General features: G+C 39.5%; 1 protein-coding gene across 2 annotated transcripts in view; it reads right to left on the minus strand.

The window, feature by feature from the left end:
* Positions 1 to 448: 448 nt before the first annotated feature.
* The window catches only part of BCKDHB (branched chain keto acid dehydrogenase E1 subunit beta), a 122561-nt gene continuing 104431 nt past the window's right edge, over positions 449 to 18578 (minus strand). For both annotated transcript variants that reach the window (XM_030490524.1, XM_032920026.1), the window contains 2 exons: positions 10017 to 10169; positions 449 to 785 (listed from right to left, as the gene is read on the minus strand). In XM_030490524.1, coding sequence (XP_030346384.1) covers positions 10029 to 10169 — 141 coding nt within the window. In that variant the 3' untranslated portion in view covers positions 449 to 785; positions 10017 to 10028. The remainder of the gene's footprint in view (positions 786 to 10016; positions 10170 to 18578) is intronic.

Genomic DNA, 18578 nt, shown 5'->3' on the forward strand with positions numbered 1-18578 from the left:
TGTGCACTGCCTCTTCTCCCACCACTGGCATGAGCATGTCAGGGTACTGTTAACTTTCCTCAACAAATTGGCACATTTTGCACAGCTGCTTAGCAACAGACACATTCTATATCTAGATGAAAAATACTTTTAAAAAAGGTATTGCAGAAAAGATGTACCAAGGAGCCTCTCACCTACAGCAACACTGCAAAAAAGTATCTCCTCCCTTCGCAAGACAGATGGAGTTTTCATTTCCCTTGCAGAAAGGAAAATTAGTATTTGGGAATATTTTACATGAAGCCACACAACTTAAAGACAGCTAATGACACTGGTTAAAGAAGGTCTCTGCCAGACCAGACGCAAAGCTAGTCTGGATGCCTAAGGTTTATTTTGGAAAATACAGTCACATTTAAATAACTTAAATAACTTTTGGGTTTTCCCAAAACAATAAGAAAACCAAGAGACAACATGTGCATGATATGTTTTATTCAATAAAATCCTGCTTCCAATATTTACACAGTGAAGTCTAGAGATGTAACCTAGTGAAGCATGGCAATGTGCAACATTCATACAACATCTGGAATATCTTTAAATACATCTGAAACTATTATAGCAATCACCTGCCTAACACAGATTTCATAATTAAGGAAGAGTTGAACTTTCTGAAGAATAGTCAAGATGAATATTAAGGATAGTTGAGTTCAGAGAAAACAGTCTGCTATGTGAATTCCAAACCCAAAAGATCTGAGTAAAGTGTCAAGAGTTCTGAAGGCAACTTCTTCTGTAGTTCCCTGTTGTTCTCATCTCTGCAGAAGAAGATGACAAAATAAATGACAAATCTTAAGGCTGAAAATAATATCTGCAACTTAAACACATAGTGCCCTCCATGGCAATTATTACTTTTTACATTTATAATTTTGTCTTAACCTCAAGGTGTGTAAATTATAAGAAAATAATTACTCATTACATATTAAAAACTACATTAAATTTTAAAAACTGCCAAGATAGATAGACACACACAAATGCTCCAACTAATATCTACTGTGAAGACAACACTAAGTACCACCACTTATGCAAAAACTTTATGATGAAGTGTCTTCCATCCCACTCTGGTATGTTGGTTTTTTACAGCTCTACTGAACATAATATCAATCTACTGTTACAGTGAAGAGGGGTCTTGTAAAAAACCTGTAGTCAATACCTTTCCTATTTAGAGCTTTTTTTAAAGATAGTTTAATTATTCCTGCTATTGCATGAATTCTCATCAAGGCTTGGATACAAGTATAGACTTTCAGTGGCCGTACTAACAGACTAATTCATAGCACTAATAGACTCTTATCTTCTATTTGGACTGCTCACTGCTGGTGAATAAGACATGATTCACTGGCCATTTGCATAATTTTCACCATCCAGCAGGAAAACATTATAAACCAGGAATGTTGTGTCCTACTCAAGCCACAGGAGGTTGTTTATTCTATTGGGTTACAGACAGTGCATTACAAAAGGCAAGCAGTCTAACCTGCCACATTTGGGATTTTGTGTTGAAAAAACCCTGATTGTTAGGTTAAAAGCGAATGATCTTGCAGAGTCTGTCATATTTTATTTACCAAACAGGGAGAGGAATTATGTTTTTCCTGTACCTTGAGTTACCTGTATGAAGCCATGCTCAATAACTAGGAGTGCAAAGAACAGACAGTTACTAACCAAAGTGTCTATCAGGTCCCTTCCCGTTTCCCAGCACAACTTACTGGTTGAGAAAGGGAAAGTATTGCTGTCATTTGCAAGTCTCTCCGAACTGGAGCACTGGTTTTGAGCAAACTGTATTGCATGTTGAAACACAACTTCAAATACATTCTTGGAAAGAAAAACAAATTTAAATCAATGCCCTACCATCTCTTAACATTGCCTAACCTTTAAGCACCAAGATTAAACTTTCTGTAAAACAGTTCCATAATAAAGTTCAGTATGATAACTTTGTATTTTTAGAGACCAAATTTGTAATAGTAATGGTGTCTCTACAAACATACACAATCTCATGCAGGTAAACCATCACCTAGCAGGGACAGAGAGAATTCAGAATTTTACAGGAAAACAGAATATGCAAATGCGGTAGAGAAAGCTGCAAAAGTAATAGAAAAGCACTTGGCTATTTGCTATTTCTATGCTACAGCCACTTCTCAATAAATTTGTGTATCACAGGAATATATTTTATAAAAGTTATGGCTGTTTTCTTCTGTTTCTTCTTTTATCTTCCCCCATCCCCTCCCCAAACAAACAGCCAGCCACTGTTCCATCTCTCCAGGAAATGTATATCCATCCTAATGTCACTGCTTCTTTTCTCTTATTTTTTTCCAACTACAAAGAATTATCTGGAACACAGCTGCCTACCTGGAAGCTATTTCTCTTATAGCTAACATAGCTGTAAATTTTAATGGTTAAGAAGCTGCTGAAAGATACAGATTTTGCTCTTGCCTGTCTCACTGGTGAGGTATACAGTACGCATTGTCAAACACTGTCTTTGAGCAGGAAATCCATTTATACTGTCAACCTCAAGATAAGAAACTAAGCATGTGTGAGACACTGTCAACACAGATTGAATAAAACCAGATGTACATTAAGATAATAAGGCTAACTTTAGAAATGATTGACCGTAGCATCCAGCTTGAAACCCCGCATTAACCTTGGATACAAAGCAGAAAGTTAATTCAGGTGCTTGAGAGGAACCTTTCTGGTATTTGTACACACAGCCAAACATATTTCAGGGAGGGTTCTACTTGTTTGTTTTTTAAAGGAGATGCAGATGTATTCTTTGTTAAGTAAGAAACACTTGTGTGAACAAGGACAGAAAGATTTCAACACAACAAATAACTTCAAGAAAAGCATGCTGTAACTGGTAAAAATAAGTTTGCAATTAGCATCATCATGCATCTAGAACCTGTTTCCAGGTCTGAATAGGACATTCAAACAGTGGTAGACCATGAAACATTATACACCTTGGTATTATACAGTAACAAGGGGAGGAAGGGAATCATATCACTGCAGACTTCATGAAATTAAGTTGCAAGTAGTTTCTCAGTCAAACTACAGAGATTTCAGGCCATATTAGAAAGGACAATCTGATACACGCAATTAATATATTTGACAATTACCATTTGGATTTTTTTCCCCACAGCCTGCCTGAAAGCAACGGATGAAGCAATTTTTTGTAAGTTCTCAGTGAAGAGAGAAAAAGAAGGTAGTCAGCCATGCCATCAGGTTGTATCTAACAGAAGTGACTTGAAACATAAGCCAAGCAACAACTTAGCCAGCTGTGCTGGTTTTGGCTGGGATAGAGTTAATTTTCTTCATAGTAGCTGGTACAGGGCAATGTTTGGATTTGTGCTGGGAACACTGTTGGTAGTACAGGGATATTTTAGTTACTGCTAAGCAGTGTTTAAACAGTATCAAGGCCTTTTCCACCTCCCAGCAGCAAGTAGGCTGGGGACGCACAAGAAGTTGGGAGAGGAAAGAGCTGGGACAGCTGACCCCAACTAACCTAAGGGATATTCCAGACCATACGGTATCATGCTCAGCGTATAAAGCTGGGGGAAGAAGAAGAAAGAGGGAAAGAGGAGGAGGGCTCATTAGGCATGATGGAGCCCTGCTTTCCTGGAGATGGCTGATCACTTGCCTGCCCATGGGAAGCAGTGAATTAATTCCTTGGTTTTCTTTGTGTGCATGGCTTTTGCTTTACCTATTAACCTGTCTTTATCTCAGCTAATGAGTTTTCTCACTTTTACCCTTCTGATTCCTTTCCCCGTCCCACTGGCAGAAGGTGAGCGAGTGTGGCTGTGTCATGCTTTGTTGCTCACTGATTTAAACCATGATAGTCCTTTTTGGATCCCAGCATTTGGCTCAAAGAATTCAAGATGGCAGGTTTGATTGTAATGTGCCATATAGAATTTATGGCTGTTACTGCTGTTTAGCTATTAATTTGCAGGCTCCTGTGTTTGCCATGGGGCTTGATCGTCTCACTGTATGTTAGAGTCCAGTACTTGTTAGTGGCTGCCTTTTGCTTTCACTCCTTGCTGTACTGCTGTATGGCCAGGACACCACCACTGTTCCTGTGCTGCTGTACTGGACAGGTTGGAATTCCAGTGTGAACTCGAGTCAAAGGGACTGTGACCTGGGGATGATTCCATGCAGTAGCAGGCCACCCCAAAGCTTCTGTGGCCATGTGCAAATTCAATGCAATCCCAGAACTCACTTAAACTGAGTCTTTCAATCACCAAACGTCCTCCATTTGTCTCCCTTTCCTTACACAGAGGTAAAAATATTTGGTCCTTTAGTTTCCATTGGAAAGGAACAGATTAGAGGCTACCTAGCATGGCCTAGTCACTCATCTCAAAGAGCAGATACAACCCATTCTCTTTACAAAAGCTTCACTGAATTTATTACAGAGGTGCCAAACAAAAAAGAAAAAAAATGTTTAATAAGGTTACTTCAACACAAAGGCAAGGACACCTGTCATGAAAAAGAGAGCATTTACCACATACTCTACAAAAAAGATCACTACATTCTTCAGTTTTGATCATAAGGAAATTATGTATGTCAGTAACAGGTGATTTTTGAGTAATATTTTAAGTGAAACTACATTAACTTTCAGAGACAGTGCCTCACTGGTAGCATTCCTATTTCACATACAGGCAGCCTGCTATCAGCTATCAAGGGAAAAAAGGAGAGTGAACTGCAAAAAGTCATCCTGAAAGCAAGTATGCATATAAACGAGATTAACATTAAGGAGTTGACAACCTTCGTTCTATCCCTGGCCCTAAACTTAATTCACAGCCTGATGTGTAGGTAAAATTGACCCTAGAGGGTGCCTCTAATGTAGGGCCCCGTTGGCTCTCCAATCTTCAGTGTCAACAGCTAAAACTCCGCTGTCTGCTTGTGACATGGTCTCCTCATTCTAAAGGAAAACAGGCCTGTTGGTTTCATCTTTTCCTTTTAGTTCAGAGGTACAAGACTCATCAAGACTCACTCTCAAAAACTAGGCTACTTGATTCATTTAATTAAAGGGATTAGAGAATAAAATGCATTGACGTATTTTCTAATCATTAAACTTTGGTCATTAAACATCAGTTCTCCCACAGCAATGCACAATACTAATCCTGGTTAGCCACTGAACAGTCTAATGCTACTTAGTATTATATTACAATGAAATAAAGAAAAAAGATGTTACAGACTGTTAGTCATGTAATAGAAATATGTATTAGTTCAAAGCGTGGTGCCTGAAGGGCTTGGCAAACAGAAATCTGCAAGCATGATCAAATTACATAAACAATTATCAAGAAAAATTACTTTTAGAATAAATATTAAATGGAAGCCTTATAATTTTATTTTAACAGAACGGTAAGATACTACAGACACTTTGTGTCTTTTCAATGCTCTGTGTATGTTTGTAATGCAGTGCCTATATTTGGTGTAAATTTGGGCCTTATTAGTACCCCACAGGATTACAGGCCACCCTGAAGAGTGAAAAATTACAAAATTTAACACTATGGTTTGCCTATGAGTAACTATAAGTCTTCTGTTATAGGTGATTGTATATTCTGTATATTGTGGGTAAAAACCCACCCCAGGGAGCGCGGCGAACGGGCGTGGCACGTCAGTCAGGGCGTGGCGCGGCAGTTGGCGCAGGCAGGGTGAGCGGGCAGCGAGCGGGATGGTGAGCACTCGCCTCAGGACCAGGGCCCGCTCTGGGAGCTCTGCCTCGGCGGTGGCCAGTGTAGGCACCCAGACAGCGCCGATGAGAGGGGAGGCTGCGGAGCAGACCTCGGAGTGTAGAGAGTGCCTCGACTGGTCTCTTAAGGCGAGGGTGCGCAATGGGCAGGGCTGCACTCGGTGCGCTCTGGTGGAGGTCCTCCTGCAGCAGGTGGCTGAGCTGCGGGAGGCTGTTGGAGAGCTAAAAGATGCCAGGGAAGCTGAGAGGAAGCTGGGCTGCTTGCTCCAGGCCCAAACTGTGCAGGGGCCGCAAACGTCCAGCATTGCTCATATAGGAAAGAAGGAGGGCAGCAACCCAGGAAGGTGGGAATTAGTTATGAGAAAAAATAACAAAAAAAGGAGGAAGAGGACAATTAATAGCAAGGGGCTTCCTCCTAAATCTGATGTCCCCACCCAGAACCGTTTTGCAGTTCTGCAGGGGGCTAACGAGAAAGCACCCACCACACCTAATGAGTATCCTGCTGATGCACCAGTAAAGAGGATCGCTACTGGTGCCTCCAGGAGAAAGCAGCGGGTCACAGTAGTAGGGGACTCTACTTTGAAAGGCACAGAGGCACTCATCTGCCGGCCTGATCCAGTCTCGAGGGAGGTGTGTTGCCTGCCAGGGGCTCGGATCAGGGATGTTGCTGAGAGGCTGCCTGCCCTAGTAAGTCCTGCTGACTATCACCCCCTCCTAGTGGTCCATGTGGGTGCTAGAGATATAGATAGCAGTAGCCTGGAGAACATTAAGAAGGACTACAGAGCCCTGGGAGAGGTGGTTATGGGCTCTGGAGCTCAGATAGTTTTTTCATCGATTCTCCAGGACAAAGGGGAGGACCTTAAAAAAGCTAGGTGCACTTTGGCAGGTTAATAAATGGTTAGAATGCTGGTGCCATAGTCAGGGGTTTGGCTATTTAGAACATGGGGCTCCATTTGGGAGGCCAGATCTACTGGAGGCTGGTGGAGCTGGTCTGACAAAGAAGGGGAAGAGCTGTTTTGGTAGGAGGCTTGCCAGGCTGGTCAGGAAAGCTTTAAACTAGATGTGTTGGGGGAGGGGAGCATTGATCCATCCCAACACTCCCGGTCAGTTGCCAGCACCTGTAATAAGTGCTTGGAGCGATGTAGAGATGTTCCAGCTGCCCCAGCCATTGAGTCGGCTGCATTTGGAGCTCGGCTAAGGTGCCTCTATACAAACACCCATAGTATGGGGAACAAGCAAGAGGAATTAGAGATGTGTGCAAGGCTACGGGAATATGATGTCATTGGTATCACAGAAACATGGTGGGATGGCTCCTATGACTGGAATGTCGGAATGGAAGGTTACAGGCTGTTTAGAAAAGATAGGCCAGGCAGACGGGGAGGGGGTGTTGCTATCTATGTCAGTGATAGGCTAAAGAGTATGGAACTCTGTCTGGGGACGGGTGATGAGATAACAGAGTGTTTGTGGGTCAGGATCAAAGGGAGAACAGCAATGGAGGACATTACAGTGGGGATCTGTTACAGGCCGCCTGATCAAGAAGACTCTGCGGATGAAGCACTCTACAGACAGATAGGAGTAGCCTCACGCTTGCAGACCCTTGTCCTCATGGGGGACTTCAACCATCCTGACATCTGTTGGAGGGACGATACTGCCTGGCAGAAGCAATTCAGGAGGTTCCTTGATTGTGTGGAAGACAACTTCCTCTTTCAAGCAATAGAGAAGCCAACAAGGAGAGGTGCCATGCTGGATCTCGTGCTCACCAACAGGGAGGGACTGGTTGGAAATGTAACGCTCCAGGGCAGCCTTGGCTGTAGTGATCATGAGATGGTTGAGTTTGAGATCCTCAGGACAGTGAGAAGAGCATGCAGCAAGCTCACTGCCCTGGACTTCAAGAAAGCAGACTTTGGCCTCTTCAGGAACCTCCTTAGTAAGGTTTCATGGGATATAGTCCTAGGGGGCAGAGGGGCCCAAGACTGCTGGTTGGTATTCAAGGATCACCTGCTACGTGCTCAGGAGTGTTGCATCCCAACTAGAAGAAAGTGCAGCAGGAGGGCCAGGAGACCTCCATGGATGGACAAGGAGCTGCTGAGGAAACGTAGAGGGAAAAAAGAAGCTTATAGAAGGTGGAAGCGAGGACAGGCAGCCTGGGAAGAATATAGAAGCATTGCCTGGGAAGCTAGGGACCAGGTTAGGAAAGCTAAGGCCCAGCTAGAATTAAGTTTGGCAAGGGATGTGAAAGATAACAGGAAAGGATTCTATAGGTACGTAGCAAATAAAAGACAGAGTAGGGACAATGTGGGCCGTCTCTGGAAGCTATCAGGAGAACTGGCTACTATGGATTTGGAGAAGGCTGAGGTTCTTAATGACTTCTTTGCCTTTGTCTCCACTAGCAAATGCTCTGACCACACCACCCAAGTCTTGGAAAGCAGATGCAGGGACTGTGAGAATGAAGACCTTAGGCCCACTGTAGGAGAGGATCAGGTTCGAGACCATCTTAAGAACCTGAATGTGCACAAGTCCATGGGACCTGATGAAATCCATCCACGGGTCCTGAAGGAGCTGGTGAATGAAGTTGCTAAGCCACTGTCTGTCATATTTGAAAAATCCTGGCAGTCAGGTGAAGTTCCCGGTGACTGGAAGAAGGGTAATATAACCCCCATTTTCAAGAAGGGGAAAATGGAAAACCTGAGGAACTACAGACCAGTCAGTCTCACCTCTGTGCCTGGCAAAATCTTGGAGCAGATTCTCCTGGAAAACATGCTAAGGCACATGAAAAACAACGAGGTGGTGGGTGACAGCCAACATGGCTTCACTAAGGGGAAATCCTGCCTGGCCAATTTGGTGGCCTTCGATGATGGAGCCACGGAACTGATGGACAGGGGCAGAGCAGTTGACGTCATCTACCTGGACTTGTGCAAAGCGTTCGACACTGTCCTGCATGACATCCTGGTCTCTAAATTGGAGAGACATCAATTTGATAGATGGACCACTCAGTGGATAAAAAAGTGGCTCGATGGCCACGCGCAAAGAGTTGTGGTCAACGGCTCAATGTCCAGTTGGAAACCTGTAATGAGTGGTGTCCCTCAGGGATCGGTGTTGGGACCGGTCCTGTTCAACATCTTTGTCGGCGACATGGACGGTGGGATTGAGTGCACCCTCAGTGAGTTTGCTGACGACAGCAACCTGTGTGGTTCGGTTGATACACTGGAGGGAAGGAATGCCATCCAGAGGGACCTGGGCATGCTCGTGAGGTGGGCCGATGCCAACCTTATGAAGTTTAACCAAGCCAAGTGTAAGGTCCTACACCTGGGTCGGGGCAATCCCAGGCACTGCTACAGGTTGGGCAGGGAAGAGATTCAGAGCAGCCCTGAGGGGAAGGACTTGGGAGTGTTGATTGATGAGAAGCTTAACATGAGCCAGTAGTGTGCTCTCACAGCCCAGAACCGTATCCTGGGCTGCCTCAAAAGAAGCGTGACCAGCAGGTCAAAGGAGGTGATCCTGCCCCTCTACTCTGCTCTTGTGAGACCCCACTTGGAGTTCTGCATGGAGTTCTGGTGTCTTCAACAAAAAAAGGACATGGAACTGTTGGAGCAAGCCCAGAGGAGGGCCACGAGGATGATAAGAGGGCTGGAGCACCTCCTGTATGAAGGCAGGCTGAGAGAGTTGGGGCTGTTCAGCCTGGAGAAGAGAAGGCTTCATGGAGACCTCATAGCAGCCTTCCAGTATCTGAAGGGGGCCTACAAGGATGCTGGGAGGTACTCTTCATTAGGGACTGTAGTAGTAGGACAAGGGGTAATGGGTTCAAACTTAAACAGGGGAAGTTTAGATTAGATATAAGGAAGAAGTTCTTTACAGTGAGGGTGGAAGCACTGGAATGGGTTGCCCAGGGAGGCTGCGGATGCTCCATCCCCGGCGGTGTTCAAGGCCAGGTTGGACAGAGCCTTGGACCACATGGTTTAGTGGGAGGTGTCCCTGCCCATGACAGGGGGTTTGGAACTAGATGATCTTAAGGTCCTTTCCAACCCTTACTATTCTATGATTCTATGATTCTCTGCATTACTATTCTTTTCATTCTATGTTCTTTTCACTTCTCATGATACAAGACACTTAATTTTCAGACTGATAAAGCAAGGTAATTAATTTTAAACACTGACTTCAATGGCACTACTTAAAAATTTTCAGACACCTTTAAGACTGAAGCCGTAAGAGGCAATTCTTGTCATAGCTAAAAAAGTAGCACTTTAGCCCCAAACCTTGCAATCACTCTGGCAGAATCCTTACAAGCAAACTGTGAGTATAAGACATGATTTCTCACCTGTACTACTGTTCAGTAGTTAATCATTTTTAGAATAGCATCATAGCATTTCCATTTGTCTGGGATGTAGAAAGGCTCAAAGATGTGAGGGAAAGGAGTGTCATAGCCACATACTCTTGAAATAGGAGCTTCTAAATTCAAAAAGCATTCCTCCTGGTAACAGAAACACAGAACAAATGTTAGAGAGGCCATTGTTTTCAGGAGTCTTGCATCACAAATTGAGGTTGAATGAACTTTGTCAGACTGACAGTCCTGGCAAGTCCAACCTTCTATTTATGTCACTGCATAAGTAGTCCAGACCAGAATAGTGTTTCCTTTTGCCCAAAGGTCCATATTAAAATAACAACTTATACTAATGTTATTTGCATTTTCTACATGTGTGCTACATTAAATCATACACGGGCTATATTTAGTACCTCTGCTATACATCCAGACACATGCTGCCAAGAAACAAATATTTTAGGAACAAAGGAGTAAGAGCTTCTTTCCTGTGCCACTTTGAAACTTGCAGAAAAATTACATAATCTAAGAGCACATATTATAGGTTGGATACATGAACATCAGATTCAAATGTCTTTGAACCTCAGATTATTAAGACCATTTGAGAAGCATTAAGGAAATTATGAACTTGAACTCAAGTGGATTTGTGTATCTCTGACCCTTGAGTCAAATCCATGCTCTACACAAAACTCCTAAATTTGTGTTCTATTCAGAGATCAGATTTGGCGATGACTGTGAGAGTGTCATTAATTGACCAAGTAGGACGCAAAATATTACAAATATACCATATTGATCTGAAAGTAACCTGTGGAAATATGTGTAACATTACCAGCTTTAATAACCAAATAAATAGTGATGTTTCAATCTTCCTTCTCTCAAGTACTGGAGTCACAGACTATGAAAATCTGCAACAAGTAGATGCAGAAATAACTTTGCCAGATCAAACTGATGCTGACGCTAATAATCAGCACCCTTTCTCCCCATATCTTTAGCATACATATTTGCTTTCCAGAGCAGACAAATGAAGAGGCAAAACATGTCTCCTCCTGGTCTCGCCTTTATGGACTGCAGCAACTGAGACATCCTGGCCAACTTCCCCTGTACTTGGCTCAGCAAAATAGAAGGTGAAGGATTATCTACCAGTCCTTTTCCACCAGGCTCACAAGGAAAATCAGGCCCACAAAGAGCTATGCTTTTCTGCAGCAAAGTGCTAAGTATTTTCTCAGACTGATGAACTGTTTTGAATGCACATGCTTTGCACTCCATACAGCCCAACTCTATCTTACTGTGCTTTCTATACATCACAGTGTTTGGCAGTATAGAAGGTACACATAACACACTGAGACTATAACCTTTTGCTCCAGCTACCACTTTGGTGAATTGTGGTATGCAAGTAGCGTATTTCTGTAAGATAGAAATCTACAAGATTCCTGCAAGTCCAAGAAGTTGTGTGACTACATACAGTGTCATTACATTTAATTGTGAATAAACTCACCTAGAAAACCTAAGAGTCTGAATAAGTAAAAATACGTGCAAACAATATAAAGACTTTTTGAGCTCCATTTTCCGGCACTCCTTTGCTTTTCTTTGTAAAGTGAAATATTCACATTAGTACAAAATGCTATGAAGTAGAGTGTATTAACTCTTTAACTGTCCATAAGGTAGATCATGATGTCCTTCTATAGCCTGCTGGCAAGAATACTTTTTATACTAATCAATCCTTGCTTCCCATGTTGTGACTACCCAATAAAAGAAAGCAATAGCTTTCGTACCATCCCAAAACTGACTGTCCTGACCATCTGTGAAATTTCATTACACCAAAACATACAAGTATATTCCAGACCCACAGCCTTCCACTTCTGCATTGCTGTTTCAGAGTAGCCAACACAGGACCACTGCCTAAGAGAGACCTTTGTTTTACATCATACCCAGGTCTGTGATAAAAGCTTATCCCAAATGAAGCTTATAGAGAAAGTTCATTAGTTTCACTGAAAATATTTACTGCAGTATTCCCCATACATTGGGCATCCGTGCAGAGAGCAGCACTGCACCTTCAGCAGTCCAAGCAGCAGACAGAGAAATGTCAGCCATGACTGGTGGGTGGAGTGCTATACTCCCCTTAATGACACCACAGGCTTGTCTGTAAATATAAATCTCAGCTGGTAAACCCAAGCCACATAGAATAGTTGCAAGCATGCATATTTATTAATTCTATCACTATTATAGTTAATTCAGAGTAAGAAGTAATTCATAAGACTTTCCAAAACTCCACTTCATACTTTTCTCCTCAGGGAGAACACAAAACAGCTCTTAAAAGCACCTCTTCTGTGGTTTTAATACTCAGCAATTGCTTTCAGTTTGAGCATATCCCTATCGCTTCGAAACTTGTACAGCTTCCAGGAAGTCATGTGGACTCCCTTGCCTCAGTGAGGGAGTCAGAGAGTGAAGCTGGGATGAGCAGTGTTGTGCTGTCATGCACCATCCAAGAATGACAACCCAATAAAGGTGGAAAAGCTCTTAAGACTGAGCTACTCTCTGTGTGTACATATACAAACATAACTCTCTTACTATGATAATTTTAGAGATAAGGGGGTGTGTTTGCAGATTTTTAATTAAGTTATTGTGCTGTACAAGTGCAATAAATATAAATATTTTTATACTTTTATAAAATACTATAAAATCATTCAGAGGCAGAAAAAATAGACCCAAGCCACCAGTCAAATCCATGAAGGAAACTCTCTACTTACACATTATCTGACTGAAGTCAACACAGTTTCACAGAGATTCGCACCCAGGTGGCTCTAATGATGTCATGCACAGAATTTCACATTTATCATGGAAAAAGTAGTGTTCCTAGCAAAGTGACAACATTTGTATAACAATACACTGAATAAACTGCTTACAGCTTTTAGATTTTTGGATTCTACAATCACAAAATCATAGAATGGTTTGGGTTAGAAGGGACTGCCGAAGATCATCTAGTCCATTCCTCCCATTGTAAGATCTTCTTACAGTGTAATTTTTACCTTACCAGCCATACCTAAAGTCATATGTAAATCCTACACAAATGTACACGTTATTATGTAGAGGATTGTTAGATTATTGACACACATATGTTACAAATGCAGGTTTGGGTCAGGTGATGTGTTGGTTACGGAACTTACTGGAGTAAGTCTCTCAATGACCACAGTAATAACAGAAATGCTGCATACCTAGCAAAATGAAGATGATTCAGTTGACATTACTTAATTTACAGATTTACTGAAAATAATTGCAAGAATATTGTAGGAGCAAATTGCAAGTAATAAAAGAATATAAGACTTTTTTTCTTTTTTAATAGAGTAGCAATAAAATAATAATCCGAAAGGTAGAGTATAGAGTTATCAGCAGAATAAGGTATTCGAAAACAATCAAGGAAATACACTTTTTCTTTATAATGTAGAAGTATTGTAAAGAGACAGAGGTCTTGATTTTTCTAAGAACTTGGCAAACACTTGACATTGCCATCATGGTTCTCATTCAAAATCTACTAAAGCTAACGTTTTTATGACTTTCACCATGCTCACAGTAGGATAGCTAGGTTTACTCACAGAAACACATTGACACTCCTGCCATATATATGCTAAGTATTTGGTCCTAAAAAAAAAAAAAATAAATCACAAATCCACACATTTTACACATAAGCAGTCATAGAAAACAAGCTTAAAGAAATGCCTTAATTAGATGATTCAGAGATAAATCCTGTCTTCTTTTTTTTAACATGTAAGGGGGGTTGATAGAAAATACTACTACTTTACTAGGTGTGCTTTGGATGCACCTAGGTATGCAGCAAGTCTTTTGTAGGACCGAGGTCTTTACTTGCAGCAATCTCTATTTAGGTCTGGAGCCGGTTTTGTTTAAAAAACAACTGACAAGGTTTATCAGTTCATGGAGATTTGATTTATCTCTGGTATCAGTTCTAGCTTATGAGGCAATATATTCAGTTGTGTCCTTTAAATCAAATCAAACCAAACTTTTTCACAAAGTTACAGAATAAGAAACTACCTGGTTGATGGCATTAATTTCAGAACCGTAATGTGAGCAAATGAGATTACATTCTTCATTAGATAGCATTACGCTTTGAAAAATCATGTTGTTAGAAGATTTATACCCTAATATAAAAAGAATATGTAGTCTATGGAAGTATTTCTAAGTCATCTTCCCTTTAGAGCATAAAGAGCACTTAAGTGATGAGCTCATCAAACTGCCTGGCTTACATAGATTCTTGTTCACACCTGCTGCAAAAAATCGGACTGCAGGAGAAACAAGAGTCCACCTCACCCCAAATATGATAATGCCACATCTGCTGTACATATTGCTGTGCCAGATTTTTAGCACCTGTACAACTACATTGTAGAAAAACAGGATTGAGAACATTAAATACACAACATCCAGCTTTTTTGAAGACAAATGTTGGCAGATGTACAACATCCGTTGTACAAGCTTTCAGAACAAGTCTAACACAGTATTTAAGAGAGTGATAGCAAATCAAAATTTAAATTTAAGTGAATTTACTCCATACTACTTGGGCACATAAGGGCTGGTACTGGCTCAAAACTCTCTTGCACAATATGGCACTGGAACCTTACAGTCTTCAATAAGTGCCTGCATATTTCAGAGGAACAGCTTAAACAATCTGACATCTTTTAAGGAAAGACCTTAGGAAAAAACTTGAAAATTAAATGGTTTCAAAAGTAAAGTAGTAGGCATGGGATTTCTGATTCAGACTACAATGTTTTAAATTCAGTTTTGAAAATCAGTATGAAAAAGTCATACTTACTTAGTACAATAGCCACTAACTTACAAAATTCACCAGAAGCAAAAAATTACTGTTTTGTTAAGAGAAAAAAAAAATGCTTATAAAGGAACAGACACAGTTAATAGTCTAATATATCCAAATTGTCTTAATAAAAAAAACCCAACAAAACAAACAAAGCATTAAGTCGTTGATCTTCCTGCTTCCTAACTGCAGAGGTCAAATTCTGGCCTCAGTTATTCAATATGACCTTTGCCAATTACCTTCGTTTGCCTGAATTTCACTCTAAGCCTCCTGAAAAATACCTTATTATATTCTATAAAGACATTTTAATTGGTCACATTATTTCACCTCAACATTTGATGTTTAATACACACTTAGGAAGACTTCTCAAAAGAACTTAAGAGCACAGGTCCCACTAAAAATCTGTTCTTGACATTTAGAGCAATCAGTCAAATGTATCACATACACCACTTCAAAATAAAATTATGCTTTGATTTTTAGAATAGATGCTAAAAATCAAGGACTTTCTAGATGTTACGTGATCGCATTTGAAATGCATCCTCTAGAACTGGGTACACTCCCTCTATTTCCCTAAATTATAATGTTCTAGTATGCTAACATGGACAACTTTATCCAAGTTTATTTTAGCTTTATTTAAGTGTATAATTTACTCATATCAGAGATTCAGGTACACATTGCTATATCAGACTTCTGAGTGTAAAACTCTTAAAAAACATGTACAACTGAGAATTGCAGGCATTTATAGAGATACACAATTGTACGAAAAGGACAAAATAAGAAAACAAATCCATTATCAGGCACTACTGAAAGAAAACATTACTCATCCTTCTGCAACGCATATCAAAATAAAGGAATCTGGTCTGCAGTTTAGGGCAAGTGCTTTTAGGCATCTGGCCAATAAGAAAATAGAGTTTGTTGCTCCAGACTGTCCTTCCTCTGAAGAGAATCTCTATCATTCTATACTCATAGTAAACAAAACTCCATATGCAAACACTTTGTAAGTACCCATAAATGAGACTATTTAACATGCAGCTAGCAAGACAGACAATTCCTAACTGATATTTTCCCCCTATTTTGGTCTTATTCTACTTATTTCTGTTTCTTTTGGATCTATTTCATTTTTCCTTTCTGACCAACATGGATTAAAATCAGTAAAAATGAAATATTTTTTATTTTTAAATTCTACTACTCTGTAGAATACTTCCTCAGGAGAGAAAACTTTCCTTTAAAAATCAATTCTTCCTGCAACATTTTTTGTCCCAGGGGTATATTCTATGCTATTTTTATTTTGCAACACTACAGGTACTCAAAAATATTAAGAGCTGCAAGATGCTGCTATATGAGAACACTGATTTTACAACTTCTTTTTTCAGTACAGGAATTTACTTTCTGTAAGATGACAAACAAAAAGTCAGTTTTAAAGACTAACATGAATAGGTAGAGTTTGATAGAAATTTTAATAATTCTTTTGGTGTGATAGCTATTATAACAAAAAGACGAAACATAAGGTTCAGGTCCATTACACAAGGAAAACTGTAGGAACATTTTTCAGGCAAGACTGTTTATTTTACTACTGACAATAGCTACAAAACTTAAACCCAGGAACTTAGTGACTAGTTGCAAAGGTTTAATTTAATTGTGGTTTCTGTCAATTCGAACTTTGAACATTTCATCTATAGATTCTAAAATTTTAAAAAACCCTCTATATTTGAATAATTTTTCAGAGAGAAAACTCTTATCACGTTGGAGTTTCACTTTCTGTTCTGATACCTTTGTTCTGATTTATTTATGTTGCTGTCATAAATTAAAGTGTGGGGTTCAAACTTATTCCATATCACTTTGTAGGTCCCCGTTACATTTATGTTATCTATTATATCCCGATGTGGATTTTTAATTGTAAATTACCTACTATTGTAAGAATGAGATGAATACTACTATAGCTTAATACTGAGCATGATATTCTCATTTACAACAAAACCTATTTTTTATAAGCCAAAGCTTAGATAAAGGTTTTCAAAAGAAACTTTCCAAAGAGGTAGTTGATCAACTCCCATTTTATAAAAGGTGGATTTCATGCAAGAAAGCTGACATTAAATACAGATTAAAGGTCTTTTTCTTTGGTTTCTTAAAAAAAAAAAAAAAAAAAAAAAAAAAAAAAAAAACCAAAAAAACAAACAAAAAAAAAAAAAAAAAAAAAAAACCAAAATAACCAAAAGTCTAATTTGAATAGTTTCAATACGAAAAAGTAAAGCATCTGCAGTTTTCATGTCTCAATTGTAGTACAGCACTTTCCTTGACAGCTGCAAGCATTAAATACTACAAATTTTAAACATAATTTGCTTTGACAACATAAATATGCTGCATTCTTATGAACAGTCACTTTTATGAGCTAGTTAAGTGCTATCCACCCATGAGATATTTTCAAGTTGAGATATATATATCTCTTTTTAGCGGGAACATTTTTGTTCCAACAGCTTAGCCATTTTCATCTTAAAATACTTTTATAAATCTTTTCCTGATAGTTACAATAGTGATACAATTTTTCCTTAGAGAACTCTGCAGTTAGGCGTAAATGTTTAACTTCTACCAAAGAGTTTTCTCCTTTTCAAGATCACTTTAAAACAATCCTTTAGAACTCAGCACGTCTTATAAAGATATTTTATTTGTTATTGATTCTTTGAACTTACATAATTAATATCTTGTCAAATACAAAGAAATAGTTCACTGCTAAAATTATTTATCTTACAGCTGCAAAACCAGATAATGTTTTTACTTAAAAAAATACATCAGCGATTAAAAAAATAAAGAAGCACTTTGGGGGAGTGTAATTCATTGGCTTGTTACCACTAAAAAGCAATTAATGGTAATTGTTGTCTTTATAGAACTGAGTCACATAAAACAATATTTATAAATGGAGTAAAATTTAATTATTGTAATGAAATGGACAAAAGTTCTCATTCATACATGGGTTTGAAGATAGCCTTTAATTTTCATTTCAGCTTCACAAATAAACATTGGGTTTAATAACCCAGTGCAAGACTCATGTGGTTTGCTAGATTTCTTTATCAAGCTTATAACACAACCACTCCAACAAACATTCACAGCAACAGTATTAACTTGAAGCTGTTGGGATTAGAGCCTTGGTCAGTGGCTTAGTTTTCTTGGTGGCAAAACTGCACAAAAAAAAAAATCAGCACTGCATTCTCAAATTTACAAACAAACAAACAAAACAAACAAACAAACAAACAAAAAAAAAAACACCACGAGAAAAAAACACAAACCAAACAAAACGCCCCTTCTGTTTATGTCAAAGAGTTTATCCTTCCCACAAGAGGAGGCAAATAGATAAAAAGTAGTTTTCATTCCCTCCCATCCTGTTTTATTCAAAAAGGGTATGACTTTCCGTGAAAATTTTACACAATTTAAATCCAGCCTGGTCGAATTCTGGGATTAGAATGCAATAGATTTAATTCAGAATCAAGTTCTTCCCAGTAAATTTATCATTTGCATTGCTTAGGGATGAGGGCCAGCAGCCAGCATCTTTCTTCTTCACAAAAAAAATCCCAACAAAATAAAACCAAAGCCTGGCACAAGATGGATATGCTCCAGAGGATTAAACAGGACTTCCAGGTTGCTAGAATACACAATTGCCTTAAAAAAATCATAACAACACTCTTTGGCAAGTAGGGTTTTGATATTTAATTGTAATCCACTAGGTGATCACTTCCCATCTTTTCTCTACA

Source organism: Strigops habroptila, chromosome 6, assembly GCF_004027225.2.
Source record: "Strigops habroptila isolate Jane chromosome 6, bStrHab1.2.pri, whole genome shotgun sequence".
NCBI classification, from domain to species: Eukaryota; Metazoa; Chordata; class Aves; order Psittaciformes; family Psittacidae; genus Strigops; species Strigops habroptila.